The 19,620-nt window shown below is 40.3% G+C and overlaps 1 protein-coding gene across 1 annotated transcript in view; it reads left to right on the top strand.

Moving 5' to 3' along the window:
* Positions 1-19,081, top strand: part of LOC104523802 (tyrosine 3-monooxygenase) — a 31,449-nt gene extending 12,368 nt beyond the window's left edge. Inside the window, exons 6-12 of the mRNA XM_010166496.1 lie at positions 522-667; positions 5,955-6,090; positions 6,735-6,804; positions 8,496-8,552; positions 11,633-11,728; positions 17,201-17,334; positions 18,922-19,081. Coding sequence (XP_010164798.1) covers positions 522-667; positions 5,955-6,090; positions 6,735-6,804; positions 8,496-8,552; positions 11,633-11,728; positions 17,201-17,334; positions 18,922-19,081 — 799 coding nt within the window. The remainder of the gene's footprint in view (positions 1-521; positions 668-5,954; positions 6,091-6,734; positions 6,805-8,495; positions 8,553-11,632; positions 11,729-17,200; positions 17,335-18,921) is intronic.
* The last annotated feature ends 539 nt before the right edge of the window (positions 19,082-19,620 follow it).

Genomic DNA, 19,620 nt, shown 5'->3' with positions numbered 1-19,620 from the left:
CTTTTCAGTATCAAAACACGTGCTTTTTTGGGATGAGGTTTGTAAGAGTCAAATATGGGCTAAGCTTCAGCATGGAGATGGAGGGACTGGCATTTCAAGTTGTGCCCCAACGTAGAGAGGGAGGGAATACCTGATTCATTCCATCCCTAAACTGAGCAACATAGAGAGGGCCACAGCCTCAACTTTCTCCCTGGGATTTCCCTGGTATGTCCAACAATCTTATACCTAAGCAAGAAACACTTCTGAATCAGAATTGGAATCCTATTACATTAAAGAAGGGTATAGGAAGGAGTACAACACATTTTCTGAACAGAACCCACTTTCTGAATGAAAAGTGAAACAAAAACCCCTTACAATTTGGTACATCCACCCAGGAATCAGCTTCCAAGCACCATGTAATCTGAGTTCAGATCTTGAGACTGCTGTCTATGCTAGGGTTTATGCCCCTGTGGGTCTGTAAATAGGACAGATAAATACTGCTTTGTGGAGGTGGTTCATGCTATACGGCTTTTGCTTTTCAGGAGAGAAGTCTACAGGAAGCTGAGTAGCCTTTACCCTACTCATGCCTGTACGCAGTACCTGGATGCTTTCCAACAGCTGGAGAAATACTGTGGCTACCAAGAGAATAACATACCTCAACTTCAGGATGTCTCCAGATTTTTAAAAGGTCGTTTGTTATGAACCATGGCTTATTCTAAATTTTTCTGGATGTGGTTGTACACCACACACACGCTATCTCATAAGATCCAAGCTGGTGAGCAGAGCTGATTAGCTGTAGAGTCCCTCATGCAAGATGAGCTGTAGCACAGAGCATTAATACCAGGCATATCTAGGGACCAAGCTGTAGGTCTTTGTTTGCTCTGTAAGTGGCTGCAGTTTGTACAGCACTAACTAGCTAATTCCAGTACTGGTATCAGTACGGCCACAGCAACATACTGCTCAGCATGATTTCCACACATAGGGTTTCTATGGGTTTGGTCGTATTTTATGCTTCTACCCAAACACAAGTACAGGTACATACCTCTCAAGCCCACTTTTCTCTTAATGCATGAGACAAAGTGGCAACGTGTACTGGAGGAAATGAATTCCAGGATGTCCTGCTAGTCAGTCAGCAGCTGCCTTAAATCAGCATTGCTTCTTTGTGACTCCATGGCCCCACTTGCCACACTAATATCTTTAGTACTGTATGACCATCAGGAGAGCAGAAAAGGGCAAGAGAGCATATGGAGCTTGCGTTATTTTTATGAGGCCAAAGGCTGCATGCATTCCCAATGCCAGGTGCTTTGTGTTAACCAGCTGACCTCCTACCATTATCAAGAATGACTAAAGAAAGGTGGTCTTTAATGCCTCCTTGCTTCTTCTCAATGACAGGATGTGCTAGAGAGAGGAGGACAGCTGATCACTATGATGAAATCAATAATAAAAAGTATGGCTTAATTTTAAATAAATTTAATTTAAATACAATATTCAGGAATCATGTGTCAGTAGGTGGTGCTAGTAAGCTTGAATAAGCTTTCTGTTGCTGAAGAATTTTCTAAGACATTGCCATTTTTAGGGAAGATTAAGTTGTTTGATAACAAAGTTTTTATTGGACCTTTTGTGTAAGGGACTGGAGGGTTGGCATATGGAAAGCATCTCTCATAAGCACCATCATATCTAGCTGCAGGAATTTTTCTATGTATGTATTATGCATTTTCTCAGGCATTTTCTCTCCTATTCAACTATTCATCTTCCTTCCTTCCTACTGGGCTGATAAATACTTTTTCTCATGAAGTAGTTGATCTCATCTTATCTAATTTATGCAGTAGCTGACAGGAGGGAGCTCCAGAAATGTCATGATGCTGATTTGATTACCACAGATATTCATACTCTATAAGTGAATCAGGTGATTTCAAAATGGGAGAATTTAGGGTAATGTAAGAATATACTGCCATAATACTATTTGTATTGCTCATGTTGGTTGACAGGATTTGATTGCCTGGAGTCTGGGCCTACTTACTTCTTTTGTAGGCTCTTCTTACTTCTTCATAGGTTTTATATTTTTTCTATGCTATACAAATTGTCATAAGCAAAAAAAAAAATGCAGTAAAAAAAGTAATTATGAAAATTCTGTTAATGATTGGAAAGATGTTCAGTGAGTTTCAACTCATCTACTATGAACACAGAGTGTCTAGTGTAAGCTAATTATCCAAACTGTTCTTACTGGGAATGAAAATCAGGCACTTCATAGGTATTTTATCCCATACTGGAATGGGTATGTAAGGAAAATGGAAAGAATGGCTCTCAGGAGCTCTGATCCTACCCTCCTTAAACTGTAGATAAAACACAGATTAGTTTAGCATGCAAGCTTTGTAAAAGATTATGCATAGATGGAACAAAGTTTGTTCAAAAGAACTATGTTTACAGCTAGACACAAGAGTAAGCTATTTTAGTCCAATTATATGGGGTTTTGAACTGATATCTTACTTATCTTCAATTATTCCCTCTAAGAAAGTCATTTTGCTATGCAGAATATTTTCTAGAATAGCATGAGGACTGACATTATTACAAGTTCCCTTTGTAACAAACTCAGTCTGAGTCAGAAGCATCTGCAAAGTCAATTCTATTCTAAGACATAGAATAGAATAGAATAGAATAGAATAGAACAGAATAGAATAGAATATTATATTTCAGTTGCAAGGTACCTACAACAAACATCTATTGCAACCTCCTGTCCAATTCAGGGCTGACCAAAAGTTAAAGCATGTTGTTAAGGGCATTGTCCAAATGCCTCTTAAACCCTGACAGGCTTGGGGCATCAACTGTACTCTTGCAAGCCTATTCCAGTGTTTGACCACCCTCTTGGTAAAAAAGTGCTTCCTCATGTCCAGTCTGAATGTCCCCTGGTGCAGCTTTGGATATAATACACTCTAAGGATGCAGGGAGAGAGAGAGATCCTGGAGAGAAAATTATCATACGTGTTATCTTTTACTCAGCAGTATCTGTGAACTCAAGAAAACAATTCCTTTTGACTTCAATACAAGTTGAACTATAAGGCCTGCCTAGTGTTAGCTGGTCTGCTAGTGAGGCTGGTTTGAACAGAAATGAACTCTACATTGTAAGTATTTCATAATTACTTCAAGGGAATTTAAATGGTTAGCCATGTGACTAACATGACAACTGTTTTTCTAAAGGGTTAACCGGATGAACCTAGGCACATCTTTCTTTCTAGGAAAGATGTTTGGATTTAGGCATTCATTGTCCTCCACAGCTGGAAGAAATTACAGCCAGTGAACTCAAGCAAGCTCACAGTACAACACACAGGCCTGTATACACAAGTTTTTTTAGGCCAAGAGTTAAGCCTTACAGATCATTTTAGGTTAACTGCTCAATTCTTTCTTTTCAACTCATTTTGGTTTCAGAAATTTTTGGGCAGTGGGTCCAATTAGCTACACCCCCAATTCTCTACCAATTGCTGGTTTCATTGTGCAGTCATGAAATAGAAGTTCAGATTTTGCAGACATTACCTTCAGCAGATAACTCTTTCCTGTTGCTTTTCAAGGCAACTGGCCAAGTCTGTTCCATCAGCAGTCTGTCTGATTCACTGGCCTATATTTAAAAGGGCATCTCAGGGAACATAAACTGTAATTTTTATTTTCCCTCTTGCTCCTCCAACATGGATGTTAAAGGAATATAAATTTCCCTAGACTCTTTCATAGTCCTTCCAAATATTAGTTAAGGCTTGGTTCTTGTCTGATACATTTTTCAGCTGGTGCAGTTTTCACTTCTCTCAGATTTCAGCCCAAAGATGACCATATTCTGAGATTTTCACATTCCTCTGGATTGGCTTAGTATGGCACCAGCAGCCAGGGAGTACCCTTCTTGTGCCAGCTCCTGGCCAGTGCCTAAGGAGACATAGCTGATGGTCTGTCTATTTCCTCAAACACCCTGCTTTCTTAATCGGTGCGGAAGGAGAATAGTAAGCTGCTTTACAACCAGTTCTGATTCCCAGGTTAACTCTGATGCCTTTGCTCAGCTTATAGACAAAGATAAATACATAGTATCCATAGGTTTTTTTTTTGTTGCTCAGCATTGAGGCAGTTCTGTATCTATTACCTTTGAGTTCACTCGAGCAATAGAAGTTAACCATGACAAATGTAAGATAAATACATAGTATCCATAGGTTTTTTTGTTGTTGCTCAGCATTGAGGCAGTTCTGTACCTATTACCTTTGAGTTCACTGGAGCAATAGAAGTTAACCATGACAAATGCTAACCACCTAGTCCCTCACATTGTTAGGTAGAAGCATTCTCTGTTCACTGTTTTTTTTGCCCTCTACAGCTTCAGATGTTTTGTCATTTCTAATTCTCCCAGTGAAGCCTTTTTTCTTCTCTCTCTCTCTCTTTTTTTTTTTTTTTTTTTTTTAGCTGAGGAAAGTGCTAATAGCCAGACAGAGCAAGACAAGAAATGCTGGAAGGAACATTAAAAACCAAACCAAATCTTGTAAATGGCTTGGTTTCTGGGTGGGATTTTTTTGTTTGTTTACATAAAATAAATTAGGTCCCAGGCTTCATGATACAATAGAATATGGATAGAGAAGGGAGAATAAAGCCATTTCTGAATTTTTTTAAAATGTAGTTTTATCCTTTAAAGAAGATGAAATGTCATTTATGGGAGCTGAGAATGCAACACAGATTTTGAATATAGGACATCAAAAAGATTATCACTGGCTCTCTTTTAAAGCAGTGATTTTCAATTTTCTCAGCTTTGCAGACCACCAACATGTTTCCCATGGAAATGTAGTTTTTATATTCTGCTGAACATAAGACTAGTTATTTTTTTAATTGTCTCTCACAGACCTTTTGTAGTAATGTACAGTGTCCTGGGGTAACACTGATAGCACAAGCCAAAATCATGGTGCAAAAATATTGCATTCTTCTGTCTTGTTCTATGGACATATGCAAAGCAGAATGTGTATGATCACATCATTGGGAGGTTGTGTAGTTAGTTCTAGGAAAACATAATAGTGAAAAAAAAAAAAAAAAACAGAGGGGAAAAATAGGAGACCACTCATGGAAACTGATGTTAAATGGTTAAGGACCAAGTTCCAGCACCCTTATCTCTGATGAGGACCTGTTTGCTCTTTCTTCTGTGTGTTCCAATTCTAACAAAGTCCAGGCAGAAAGACAAAATCGATAGCAAGCTTTTCCAGTGCTGAGCTAGTTTACGCATGTGGAGCATGCACTGACAAAGGGAAATGAAGTTGAATAATATGCTCCAATTCTACCTCTGGGATATGTTGAACTAGGCCCACTGAGGAACAGAGGTTGTTCAGGTTGGAACAGGTTGTTCAGAAGTTGTTCAGGTTGCTCAGGTTGGAGAAGACCCACAGTCTGTGTTCAACAGTGCAACAGGAGTTTCAGTGCAGGGAATAAGAAAGTCTGCAGGAGAGGGCTGAAGAGTAACCTAGCATCAGGTAAGAGTCAGGTGCTCTCAGACAAGGGTAGAAGTGGGGTGTGTCCTTTGTTTAACTCTTATTTTTCTTTTACATATGAGTTATGGGAAATGCGAGAGATAATTCAAGAATTAAGACTAGCCAGGACTGAAAATGCAGGTTCTGTCCCCTGCTTGATCATAAGGATCATAGATGACCTCAGACACATCACTGACATGTGGGACATAGTAGATAAATGTGTGTAAATGTGCTGAAAATGTAAACTGAGGTAGACAGTACTCCCATACCTCATTTCATTGCTGTGTGCGTATGTGTAGGGTGGATGGCTAGATGATTTGATGTTGCAGTAACTGGACCCAGCAGCAGTACAGGAGTGTGTCAATAATGATGTTCCTACTATGCTTAGGTGGAGAGCTACTGCAACAGAGCAAGAAGGTCCTCTGAAACTGCTTACCTGAAGTCAGTGTGCCAAGTAGTTAACCCTGGAAATGCCTAAATTTTGTCTCACTTCCCTTTGCAGAGAGAACAGGTTTCCAGCTGAGACCAGCTGCAGGACTGCTGTCTGCTCGTGACTTCCTTGCCAGCCTGGCATTTCGTGTCTTCCAGACCACACAGTATATAAGGCATTTCTCTTCTCCTATGCATTCCCCGGAACCGTAAGTTTGATGCCCTGGCACAATCCCATCCTTCTGAATGTGTTGGGGATGATTCTCTTGGGAACAATTCTGGAGCTCTATCCAGTAGTCCACAGAATGAAACAATTTGAGAAACTGGAGAGTTAGAAGGGGAAGTCATGCATGAGAGGGTGTGGGTCTCTGTCTCTCTTGCAAAGTTGTCTGGGGAAGGAAAAGACTGGAGAATATCTGGTTTAATCTTTTCATCCTGCCTTCAGTTACCATCTGCTGGGGTTTGATTCCCTGCTGTGAAACTCTCCCAGTAAGTGCTGGACAGACAACAGCAATAACATTTCATGAGAAATTACAAGTTCGCACAGACGCTTTTGTTGTATGCTGGGACAAAACAGGGGCCTTTCAAAGATGTTGTGACACGGGAGACTAGTGCCCGTGGCATCCCAAGTGAGACAACAGCCAAGGTGGTGGGGGGGCAGCTGTCTCCCCATGGCAGAAGGGAGTGCTCTGTCATGCTCCCTGAAGAGCCAGGCCAGGTATGGAGGCAGATACTTCAGAGCAGCACTCACACTAGCTCCCTTGGGGTGGTCTATCAGCTTAAGTCCTCCATGAGAAGTTCATGTGGGGCAGGAAAAAAACTTTTATTAAATATGAGGTCACTTATTTTCCAGAGACTGCTGCCATGAGTTGTTGGGTCATGTTCCTATGCTAGCTGACAAGGAGTTTGCCCAGTTCTCACAGGTAAGAAGCTTGTTCTGCTGGCTGTTTAACCAACTGCTCTGGATAGCAGGCCAGACATGCCTCAAAGGCATGCAGCTCACCATAATTGCAACACTATTTTAGGACTTGATTATGCCCAAGTCACAACCTCCAGGGGTGGTGGGCTAGCAGTGCCCTGGGAGATCTTTACTCTAAGAGAGTGGTAGCACTGCTCCATATGGACATCATGTAAAAGGAAGGGCATGCAATGCTTGGGGGACTTCTCTGTGGGAGGGCTGTGTCAGTCTGCAGAAGGATGCCAGTGGAGCCTCTGTGGTCCCACGTCTTTGAGTTATACTGGCTATGCTGTTCTCCCGGCTTCCTGTCCTACACCACGTGAACCTAACCAGCAACAGGCACCAAGCCCCCAGGCTGGTTCTGTCTCTGGACGTACATTTTTATCTCACATGATACTTTAATTGTGTCTGTCACCATGTAGTTCATTAGGGTTGTTTTTCCTTTTACAACTCACCAGATTCTCACAGCATTGCTCACACTGGTGAGGAGGCTCCAAAAAGCAAACAAGGCTTTTTTGTACAATAAGGGGCTATTTAGTATGAGCAGTCAGTGTCAGACCCAAGTGAACTCAATGACCTCATATAATTAAAGACTTCAGAACTATGAATATGCCTCAAAACCATAGCAGAGGGAAGAAGATAACTCACATTCTAGGCTTATCAATCAGTGGCCAGTGTGGAAACTGGCAATAAGAGCAGAGGGGTTGCATTATATAGGTCCCCGTCAGAATATCTTGAAAAGAAAGACAGTTCACCTCATATACCATAGTTTCTGGTTGTATTGACTTGGATACATGCCAGTTCCCATTTTGGTCATAAATATTTGTTATTATCAGATTCAGATGAGTAGTACTTAAAACATCCTAGTGATCTATAATTTATTCTGGAATAAACCTCTTCAGTTCAGTTCAATACCAGAACTGAAGACACATTAGAAATAAGATATTATAGATATTTCAAAACTTTCAGTTTTCCTCTTTTCCCATTTATACAGATTATACAACATAGGAACACATTAAATGAATTATCACATTTCACTTTTTTTTTCCACAAAGTATTTTCACAGTTGAATTTCACCCCATGAAAATTCTTTTTTGTTCCATTCAACGTGGGACGGTGAATGGTGAAATGCCTTAATTTTGTTTGTTTGTTGCATGATATGGCTCTCGGGATAGCTCAGAAGAGACATCTACAGATTCCTATTGTGAGAATGACAACAGGGAGCACAGATGAGAGTAAACAGAATCCTCCCAAACAGATCTGACCCAATCATAGGGGCTGTGAGAGAGAGAGTGAGAGACAGAAAGGTAATGGCAAAGATAAAACCCCACCTTGCTGTCCTCCTTTCTCATGCCTCCCTATATATCTGACAGGGATAGTTCAGCATTAAGCCAAGAGATAGTTAACTTTACACAGCTTTACACAACGCTGAGGATTAAACATCCATCTAATGTGGCTCCCAGTGGTATGTAGCTAAGGGCTAGGGAGAGGTAGGCATCCTGGAAGCCATGGAAGGTCATTTTGGGTGACAAAAACAATGAATAGTTCATGCTATTCATGCTAGAAATGATGCGGTCCTCCCCTTTCCCCTGTCTCTCTCCCTTGGGCTGAGTAATCACACCAGTGTAACACTGCCTGCTTGCTTGCTTGCTTTAGGACATTGGACTGGCTTCTCTTGGATCATCTGAAGCGGAGATTGAGAAACTGGCCACAGTAAGTACAGATGTCAGTTTAATATCGGAGGCAAAACCCAAACCATTAATTGCATGTCCCTTACTGTGCAGGGAAGGCTCTTCTTCAGTGTCTCAGATTAGCTACAAAAATGGGAGCACCAGCAGGATTGTCTCTTCTCATCCACAGGCTAGGCAGGTGCTGGAGCAGGGGCTGGAGTCCCTTTAGGGAAGCCCAGAAGTGTGTGATTCCACCTGAGGAAATGCTTATACTTTTTGCTTCTATAAGAATATATTGCTGAAGTTGAGTTTCTACAATTTCAGCCAAAGGAGGGTCTCAACTCGCTTTCCAGGTTTACCCAATAGACTGTGATTTCTGCATTTTCTCCTACACAAAGTTCAGGGAACCATAAGAATTTGATTCACCCTGTATTCATTAATCTCACAAAATAGGTGAGCACTTAAAAGCAATTTGAGAGCAGGTATTGTCATTTGATTCTGAGTCACTAGGCTGTATACTTCTGCCAAAACAACTGATGCAGTCCCTTGCTGACATCTTAACTTGTTCTGAAAGTGGGCTGGAAGCCAGATAACTTTTTCTTTCTGATAATGACAGCCATTTCCCAGTCTTGATGATTATTTCAGGGGAGGAGAGGGGCCTTACCATCACCCAGCTGGGTGAGGCTCATTCAGGAAAAGGAGTGGATGGGAGGAGACTCACATGCCACTCCTGAAATTCCTCACCCAGCACACACCCCCACTCATAGTTGAAGTGGAGTGAGGCACTATGTGAAGGAGATTACGGTTTATCTAAAATCTATCTGCAGGTATCCATCCTTAGGTAAGGACTAAATAAGACTAGCAGTATTTTTAGAGTTTGGAGAGCAAAAGGTACCAGTGCTGAATTTTTTGTAGCATCATCCAGGTTCTGGTCTGGTGATGTGAGAGGACTATGTGGGAAGAGGCAGTGATACGTCCACATTTCCTCTGAAATTTCCCCCCCTCCTGGTCTAGAGAGTCTAGAGTAAGATTAAGAACCATGCCTTTGCTAGGGTTAAAAGAATTATGGGTCTCAGAGAGCCATTTTACATTGTTACCCAGGTCTTGGTGAGACTGGGTGAAGGCCAGAGGCTAACATAGCATTCCTCTGCAAGCATCACTCCCTGACCCTGGACTGTCTAGGACTAGGTTAGAGATAGGGTTAAGGTTAGAAGAATGATGGATCTCTTATCCGAAATTGTCATAATATCATCTAGGGTTTGGGGAGGTAGAATAAGGGCACTGTTTTGAAAGGGCTACCTTCAGTTCAGGATCTGAGAGAATGTAATTTTGTAAGTACTATTCAAGTACTCTGAACTGTAAACATATTCTGGATTAACATCTCAATCTTCAATTGTTTAAACGTTAGACATCTAATCTAGGCTTATTGTTTGGGTTCCTCCACTAGAAAGTGAAGATAGGGAAGAACCCGTAACATATTCTCTATCATGACATAAATGTCTAAAATAAATGCTTTTTTCTCCCTGGAAGTCCTTGTCAGTCCCTGTTCATTACAAAGAGAATGTAGGTAACTAGCTTAGATGATATGACAACATTTAAACTAACCAAAACTTTATTTTAAGAACTGCAACTTTGCTTGTTGCAATGGTCTATAACATTTGTAAGACAAACTTTGAAATGCCATTATTTCATTCAGTTCCTGGAATTCTCTGAGCAGGTGGACCATATACAAGAGATGGGAAATTGCCAGTGTTCATATGTCCACAGAGTGCCACTAGTACCAGATCTTGTACCCTACTAAAATGGTGAGAACCAAAAGAACCTCACTAACTAAAAGCCAAATAAAGGATATCTAAGGAAATACTAAAAAGAATTCCTCCTCCTCTCATGTCTCATTCTCCAGTCAAAAAGATCTTATGCAAAATGAGAAGATACTTGAAAGTCCTTTCAATGTGAAATATTAAGAATCAATATTATTAACACAATAAGAATTGTTAGACGAACTGTAGAGAAAGCAGCTCAGTATTCTGTAGCAAGAAAGATCCTGGCATGCTGTTTCTTTAGTGGCAAATTTATAGACTAAAACCAAGTCACCAGAATTATAATTCAATTGTAAGAGGGTAGGAGAAAGAAAGAGAAAGAAAGAAAGAGTCAGAATAGACAGAATAATATAGAGTTTCACATTATTGTACAACCTGCCTGCAGTTCTTTGAGAAGGGTGCTAAGAATGCAATATTTACGGCTAAACCAAAGCCAAGGTCCAGCCCTGTGTATGAGGCAGCAAAGAGCCATCTATCCCTAAAGAAACCTTGAAGACTTGTGACACAAAGCCATGTTCTTGAAATGCCTCAGGTTTTCCATGTTTTTCTTTTGCACAACACCTACCCAGCTGCTGAGGGGCCGGGCTGTGTCCAGAATTGGTCCTCCACTGTCCATTTCCTTAGATGCTATAATAAAGGAAGGGCTAACAGAATTGCTTTTATCCCACTACTGTCCATAAGCTAAAGGAAGTATGGTCCTAAGCATGCTTTATTGCCAGAAAAGCCCAGAGAGATGTATCTTTATTTTTTACTGGAGCATGATAAAGATGTAATTGGCATAATCTTAAAGGGTACATTGCTGCCATTCTTCAGTTCTTCTGAACGTTATCACACAGACAAAGGAGGAGGGAAACTGTCCTTTCAAGTAACTTTCCTAGGGTCTTGAACCCTCTGTGAGGGGTCTACCTGTCCTTCTGGGGACTATGGGTTGAAATCTGTCAGCTTCCACCGACTATAATAAAGCTCAGAGCTAAGAGGTTGCAGGATGATTTGTAACATCTTCCAAAGAAAAAAAGGAGATAGGACTTTATGACTTTATTTATCCATCTAATTATCATTAACATTTTTTTTCTTTTTTTGGGAAGTCAGAATGGGAATGATGGCAAGTTTTGAGAAAATGTGTTATAATCTGTGTGTGTTACAAATGTTAGAGAAAAAATAATTTTCTTAAAATATATAACTATAACATTTGAAGATACAAAGACATTAAGGAATAAGGATAAAAGAAAATTAAAGGAAAAAGAAGCAGCTTAAAAATGAACTGTCTGTTGAGATTGCTTTTCACAAGTTTTTCTTACTACAGCTTTATTGGTTCACTGTGGAGTTTGGTCTCTGCAAGCAAAACGGATCGATCAAAGCTTATGGGGCAGGACTGCTTTCATCTTATGGGGAGCTTATGGTATGTGTGAAACATATGGTATTGAAAGATTTCTATAATCCAATTTTCTGAACTTCTGGTGAAAGCAAAATGTTGTTTCCTCACACAAAACAATGTGATTTAAAATTCTGATTTTTCTTTTGCAAATAAATTAATTCTCCCTTCCCAGAAGTTATTGAGTATGGAAAAAACTACTACTGTACCTGTCTTCCACCTAAAGAGAATGAAAGCAACCAACCTGTAAAGTATTAGATTTGCTTTTTAGTGGTCCTGGCCAGTAACAAAACAGTTGACTTAACATAAAACTCATGCACCTTTCTGAATTACTCACTAGAGGGCAATATTATGCCTATTATGAACTCTGCTACTTCATCCATGCAATTGACATTCATGCAGATATGAATCAGAAAGACATTGATTGACCAGACCAAATAAAGTGTGAAGAAACTGTAAATCGTATAGATCCTGACAAAAAGAAAATGCTTTAGTATTTTTTACATTCCTAAATATGTTTCAAAATTAATCCTATCTTAAGTTTTATGCAGATGAAAATCTGCATACACAGGTTTGATACTGCCCTGCCTGGAGAGACTGATTGTGGAAAGAGAGACTGTACACCTTTACAGATATTTTATGGGTTTTCCCTCCTTTGGACAAACAGCTGATAGGGGAGATATTAATTTCTTCTCAGTTTTGCAAAGCACTCAAACAGACGATCAGTTTCTAAGTGCAAAATCGCTGATCTGGTATCAGTAGGTCTCAATTGCTTCAGGTTGTACAGATACTCAATGATTTTTTGGAATAAGTAAGAGCAAAGGAAAAGAAAAAAAACACTCTTTTCAAGCATTTTTATAAACCAAAAATATTTTTTTTTTCATGTGAGATATATTTTAAGTTTAACACATAGACACAAAAACCTAACAGCCAGCTATGTGATACATTCGCATGGAACCATAGATGGATTAAGACAGTTTGGAGACTGTCCTATAGCTGGACATGGTTGGATTGTTGTAACAACAAGCATATTACAAAACTCTCCTAACGGTATACAGGTCAGCCCACCTCCCAGACAATTGTCAAAAGGAAGAAACAATATGTTAACATATCTCAAGATATATGTAATAGGATTCCCAACAGAGGGGCAGTTGAGAGTTAACGTCTAGAAAGGGGAATCGTCCCAGACATCAACCTTCATTTTACCACCTGCCAAATTTAGCATGATTTTCTCCCAACACTTGCCATTTGGAGACTTTTGTGAGCAAACTCTGTGGTATATGATTTGCAGAGCTTTCTCTCTTGATAAGCTGAGAGATCTGCATGCTCATTAGCCCTCTAGAGAAAAAAATGTGCCCTCCTTTCTATATAGCAGCCTGATATTGTGTCTGACTGCTCATGAACATAAGCAGAAGAGTGCTAGCACTATCACAGCACTCATCTGTAGAACAGTGAAATGTATTGTTTTGAAACAGCAGATCAATGAGCTCCTCTACAAATGAGGCTCCAGTGCAATGCATTTGGTTTACCTGTCTATCTGTTCCAGGATAAGGCTGAAGCTACTGTTTTTCTGAGAATCGTTCAGTACTTGCTATATTCATAGCTAACAAACAGGAAACCTAGGCTTGCTTTTATTTACCTGGTAAAACCAAAAAGGTCCAATATTAAAGGACAGTTCAAGGCAACATTTATTCTACTCTGCCTGCCTGAATACTTTATAGTTTTAAATCAAATGCATTTATATGTTAAACAGGGTACTAAAGGGCAGGAGTAATAATTTCTCTCATGCATATATAGCTTTCATAGTAATATGCACCATGGAATTTATCTGCATGATGCTACCTCCTTTTTCTGTTGAATTTTGACAGAGATGAAGGTAAAAGTTGCACAAGAAATGCCCACTTTTGGTGGCTGGAGTTGAATGTAGCAGACTTGTGCTCTCTCTCCTCTCTTTCTACCCTTTTCTTCTCCAGATGCCAACAAGCTCTTCTGCTTTTGATTAAAGTATTAGACAGGAACTCCTTGTTCACAAAATTGTACTGTATAACACAAAGGTATAACTGCATCTCAAACTCTCTACACCTAAGGCTGACAAGGGAAGGAGTAACTGTCCCTGAGCTGATAAATGGCAGGTTTTTGTCATTACTTTTGTCATCAGTAGTTGTTGGCTAATGCTGCTGGATAAACTTTTGATATAGCTGGGTCCACCTAAGTCTTCATCCATCAAATCACTGAAATTACATGCAGATGTAACAGCATTTATATTCAGTAGGTAATGAAGAAGGATTACCCCCCCCACCAAAAGTGTATCCATCTTGCATGTAACACCTAAGAGTCTGAAGATGGGCAAGCAGTTCACAAGCAATTGCTATGTGAGCTCTGCAAGTTCATTGCTATAAATATTTCTGGGGCAGCAGATTAGTGGGTTCTGTGCACTTCACCTTGGGCATCTGAAACTTCTTGTACACAAATTAATTTTATCCACAGCCTTAGGTGCTGAAGTATCCTTTTATGACTGACTGATTCATCTCACAGATTTTTATTTGGAACAAAACTGAAATAGAAATATTTCCATTTAATCATTCTAGTCTACATAAGCATCTGACTCTAACTTCAGTATAGAGAGTGGCAGTGTGAATAAAGTGTTGATGTCCTATGCCTAAGCACCTGCTGACAACATGGAAATGTATGACAACTGTTTCCTTTACAGCTGAAGAGAGGAAATATGTGTAGTGAAGTGTCTATTTCATAGAAGGAGTATTTTAGAACTACAGCAGTGGCTAGGCAGTTTTGTTAAGGAAGTTGAAGACTGGAAGGTAGTGAGCCTCATGGTAGCCTTCATTTCCTTGCAAAGCTCATTTTTCAGTCTTAGATTGGCTCTTAAGAAAGCTCTAGATGAGTTTTGCTACTGCTTGACAGAAAGTCAGTGTCCATCCTGATAATTATCTGCCAGTCTTCTCATTATGGGCCCGAACATGGGCTTGGAGGCCCCTGAACTTGATTCCATATGATTTATCTGATTGGCATATTTGGCATAGGCAGGCTCACTGCAGCTCATGTGACATGGGGCAGCAATCTGCACAAAAAAGGGGTTCCTTCATCAGTGAAGGCTTCTGAACCAATAATAGCAGGATGATTTGGTCACTGAGGAGTCAGTAACGGCATGAGTTACTAAGGCTGGATGGTTGGCTACAAGAAGATAACATCTAACCAGCTGGAGAAAATAAGCAGCAGTATGTCCAGCTAATGTCATGTGAGGACTTAGCATCAGCAAGGAGCCTGGGAACATCCCTGAACTGCAGCCTGGACTGACTATCTGTGAGCATGTGACTGTAACCCAGGGAACAGCATCCTGACTATGGAATCAACCTCTTCTTCACAGCACCCACTTGGACCAGTTTGAACCCAGCTTCAGGTAGTTATTTTCTGTGGATGAGCTAATCCTGCCCAAACTCAGGGCATAACTTGGGAGAAAGACAGAGGATGAAAGGTTAAACTAGACATCTTCTACATGAGACTTGCACTTGAATCCAAGTTATCTAACAAATCATTTAGTGACAGCAGCTAGGTATCAGAAGGGACAAGGTATCTATACCCATGCCTAAACTGAACAGTTGCAATGGGTCTGACTGCTGGCCAGCCTTGCCTCCTCTGAACTGTAAGAATTCCTCCCCAATAGCACTGTTTATTTCACTATATTCCGTCAGCTGTTCTACATTATCCAAAATGCTTCTCCTGTTAACACTCAGCTGGACTCTGTCCTACATACTGTAAAATCTTATGGCTCATACCACACTCCTGGCAGCACTCAGTGCTACATATGCTTTTCTTGCAGCACAACAAGTACTTAACTTGTAGAGGCCTTTAAGGCCATCCGGTTTCAAGCTGAACTTCCAGTTCTGCTTCAACACTGACAGCATAGCGGGACCCTGGTCAGGTTTTGAGTTTCTGAAATCTTTCCCCATTAGTCCCCAGAGTTTCTAAGATTATAAGAGCAGCCTCATGTTTGTATATACCATCCATCTTAAGCTGTATGAGTGCTCTCCAAGGTTTATTCTTCAATTACACACTGCAAATGAAGAACAGGAAAAACAGAATTTTTAAGTTTTTTTTTTTTTTTTTTTAAGTTCTGTATTAATTTCTGCACCAGTTCTGCAGCAAATTGACCTACTGATTAAAGCAGGCCTCCAGTGATGGAGAGTTCAGACTCAGTTCAGTGAAATATTTAAAAATGTGCTTAAGGGTACTGTCTAAATTTTTCCAGTTAGCAGATTGAGATGAACAACTTGTGCAGTGTCACCCACTCTTACCAGTTATTTACAAGTACCATGGGAGTTGGCATTTGGATCATAACATAGTGAAGGGAGCCTTCTGAAGACTGGGGAAGAAGAGAGAAAGACAAACAGGCAGATCTCAAAGAAGGGGTGAGTACTAAAAGCCTGTTCTTAGATGGATGGAGCTCACTGTCCAGGTTGAAGATGGAAAGAAAGGTCTCTACATTGACTGGGATGAGTTACCTTTGTCCTTCTTTGTTTGTACCCGGGGTACTTCACCAAAGAATCCATGGCACTTACCAACCTGGCCAGTTGGAAGGCAAACCAGATTTTAGGCACATCTACAGTGCAGTGCAAATATCACTGGAGATGAGGTAGCTTTAAAATATCTCACTTGGGTTTCAGGGGCAGACAAACTGTTCAGGAACTCATTTTGAGCCTGAGCTGTGCTGGTCCTTGTGCAGTTACTAAACAACCAACACCAACACCTGCGCAATCACACTGTCACCAGCTCTGCTGCTGGCTGGTGTAAAAAGTATGTGTAAACAAATGATGTATGTGCCTATGGACTTCAGTGTGGACCTAAGTGGCTTCTATCATCCTCCTGTCTGCCTGAGTGAACAATGTAGAACAACCTGCAAAGGACATATAAAAGAACCTCCGTGGGCCCAAAACACAAACACACACACAAACTATAGTGCATATTTATATCTTAGGTTTCAGGGAAGCTTTTAGGCTGCTTAACTGGCACGGGACCTGTGCAGAAAATATCAGGAGTGTTCTGTCTGTTCTTCAGTGCAATAGAAAATGTATATTTGTGACATGGGCTGGAAACTTTGAGACAGTGCTGCACAGGACTGTGAATCTTCTGTGATACAAGTTGGAAAGAGCAGCATGATATTATATTTTCTTCTAGAGTCAGGTTTTGGGGTATGGCATAGGCTTTCCCCTCCCTGTCTGAGAATGTGACTATGGTAACCAATTGTACATCACTGTAATACAGGAAATATATATGTCTTTTTTTAAATTATTTTTCCTTATTTTAAAAAATTATGTATTGTTTGGTTTATTAACTGCTAATTATGAAAAGCAGCTTTCACCTGTGAAAGAGTAGGACTTGGTATTACCTTTAGCCATTCTACAAATAGCATTTCACAGCCCAGTAGGCACTAATTCTTGCTTTGTTCATTCACCTGCTCTAACCTTTATTGTTCCTGTTACAAAGTATGCTTTATCAAACAAGCCAGAGTACAAGCCTTTTGATCCAGAAACGACTGCAGTTCACCCGTATCAGGATCAAGCCTTCCAGCCTGTCTATTTCATAGCAGAAAATTTGGAAGATGCCAAGGCCAAGCTTCAGTAAGTAAAAGTGTTTGTGGGTATTTTCATTGAGTTGGGCACACCAGCTGGAATCCTAATCTCAAATAAATCTACCTCTATTGCAATAACCATGCCAAGCTATCTCACCGCATACTTCATCTGCACGTGGCTTTTTTACAACAAAGTTAAACAGGAGATTGTTTGTCTCAGAAAAGCTTCACAGAACATCATAACTATATGTTGCTATGCCCTGTCCCATGCTTCATCTTAGCAATGCCTCATTTTAGCAACTTCTGAAGTAAATTCTGTAACTGAATAGTGAGAGTAGAGCACAATTCCACAGTATGCTAGTCCATACAAATAGGAGGTCATGAAGAACTAATATACTTGAGGTCAAATAGAAATTTTATAGCAGACTCGGGAATTAACATGGATCAGTAGGGGGCTTAAAAACAAGATTGCCTTTTTCCTCTGATTATATCTGCACAAGAATGCAGAATCAGCATTCACAGACAATCTAATTTCTATGAAGTAGCTGACTGCAACCTAAATAACATTATTTTAAATTAGCTTGAGGTGTTTCTAAATGCATTTCTCCTACTGTGTTATCTTATGCAGTAAGGATTTTTTTTTTTTTTTTTTTTTTTTTTTTCTAAAAAAGTAGGCAGGGTTTAAGTCTTCATCTCCATCAGTTAGAACAACATGATCAATTCTGGCTGGAGGCAGGAGGCTGGTTGTGGAGCTACTGGGGATCGTGTAGGTGCTGAAATGAGGAATTTATTAGAGCTAGAGAACCTGGGCCAGACTTCTTCCCTAATCCCCCCACCTCTTCCCCAGAAACACTCTCTGCTGGGGTTATAGCAATGGCAAATTAGGCCACTTATCTTAAATCTGAAGATTCACATTAAATTACTCATGTGTGTAAAAACACGACCGAGAACTCATTGGCAAAAGAGAGAGGACTTTCAAGAGCATTTGTCTCAGGCAAACCTGAAAAGAACTTACAAGGACAAGGAATACACCATTCTCAGACTTGAAGGTTTTAATAGATTTTTTCAAGATAGTTGCACAGCCAAAGCTGCTCAGAATAACCGAAGGCACAAGAATGTCAGAATGGAAAGCATAAGGCAACATCAGTACAGGGGGTTCCTCTCAATATGCACTTATTGGACACGTTTCAGAAAATGACAAGTAATCCTGTTTTCTCTTTTACTAGAGACAGCAAAATAGCCCAGGATGCCTAGTATCAACAAGATTTTAGAACTTTGTGCAGAAAGAGCTATCCAGGTTATTTCTTGGAAGTGAAGGCTGCAGACATGCTGTGTTCCTGCATTCCTCAGCTTGTGGTTGCAATAACTCTGAACTGTGTTAACGTAGAGCTGTAAGAGCACAGACAGGTCTGAGCCAGCCATGCTGAAAAGCAGGCACCGCAGACCTTTTGGGCTGCAAGTAGTTCAACTATGGGGAGGATGTACTGCAACAATGTTAAGGAGCAACAGCAAGGTGTCACAGCAGCCTCTGCTCCCTGATAAGTCCATGTCTACGTACTGAGAAATCAGATTCTGCAGTTTTTACACTCAGGGGAACTGCTTCTGAACTAGCAACTCTATCTTCTTCTCCCAACAGAAACTATGCGGTGAAGATCAAGAAGCCTTTTTGTCTGCACTACGACCCATTCACCAGCAGCATAGAGGTTATGAGCACACCTAAGAAAATGCAGAGGGTACTCCTTCAAATGAAAGAAGAACTTAAACATCTCTGTTTGGCCCTTGATAACCTCTCTTAAAACTACATCAATACATTTCACCTGGCACTGAGATACTTGTAAACAGTTCCAGCGCTTGAAGATTTAGTGATGAAGTTATAGTTGCAAGCGAAAATCTTTAACCCAAAAAACACCTCCATCAGTCTAGTATTTACACTGTAGTTTAGGCTGCTGACTTATCCACATTAATAAGTTTTCTGCTGAGGATGTTTCAATGACAAACAAGACCAAATTACTCTGATTTTTGGTAGGTGATATGAACTACAGCTGTTTGGAGTACATTTATCTGTTATTATTGGACTCTTACAGGGTTTTTTGTTCACCTGCCACCTTTTCAAGTTATCTGTCACAAAATAGCACAGTAATTATTCAGCCACACAGTCTTTTCCTTGTTACTTAAATGACAGGATCACAGTGTTTTAGGTTGGCAAGCTGCCTACAGTGAGCAGTCCTTGCAGCAAGCTCATTTCTGCTGGCAAGTACTCTCAGCTATTGTGCTCACAAACTATGAATGGTTCCCTTACAATGTGCAAATGTAAGAGTTTGTAAGAAGAATCCTT

This window comes from Antrostomus carolinensis, unplaced genomic scaffold (genome assembly GCF_000700745.2).
Source record: "Antrostomus carolinensis isolate BGI_N321 unplaced genomic scaffold, ASM70074v2 scaffold31944, whole genome shotgun sequence".
NCBI classification, from domain to species: Eukaryota; Metazoa; Chordata; class Aves; order Caprimulgiformes; family Caprimulgidae; genus Antrostomus; species Antrostomus carolinensis.
This window is presented reverse-complemented; position numbering and strand designations above follow the sequence as displayed.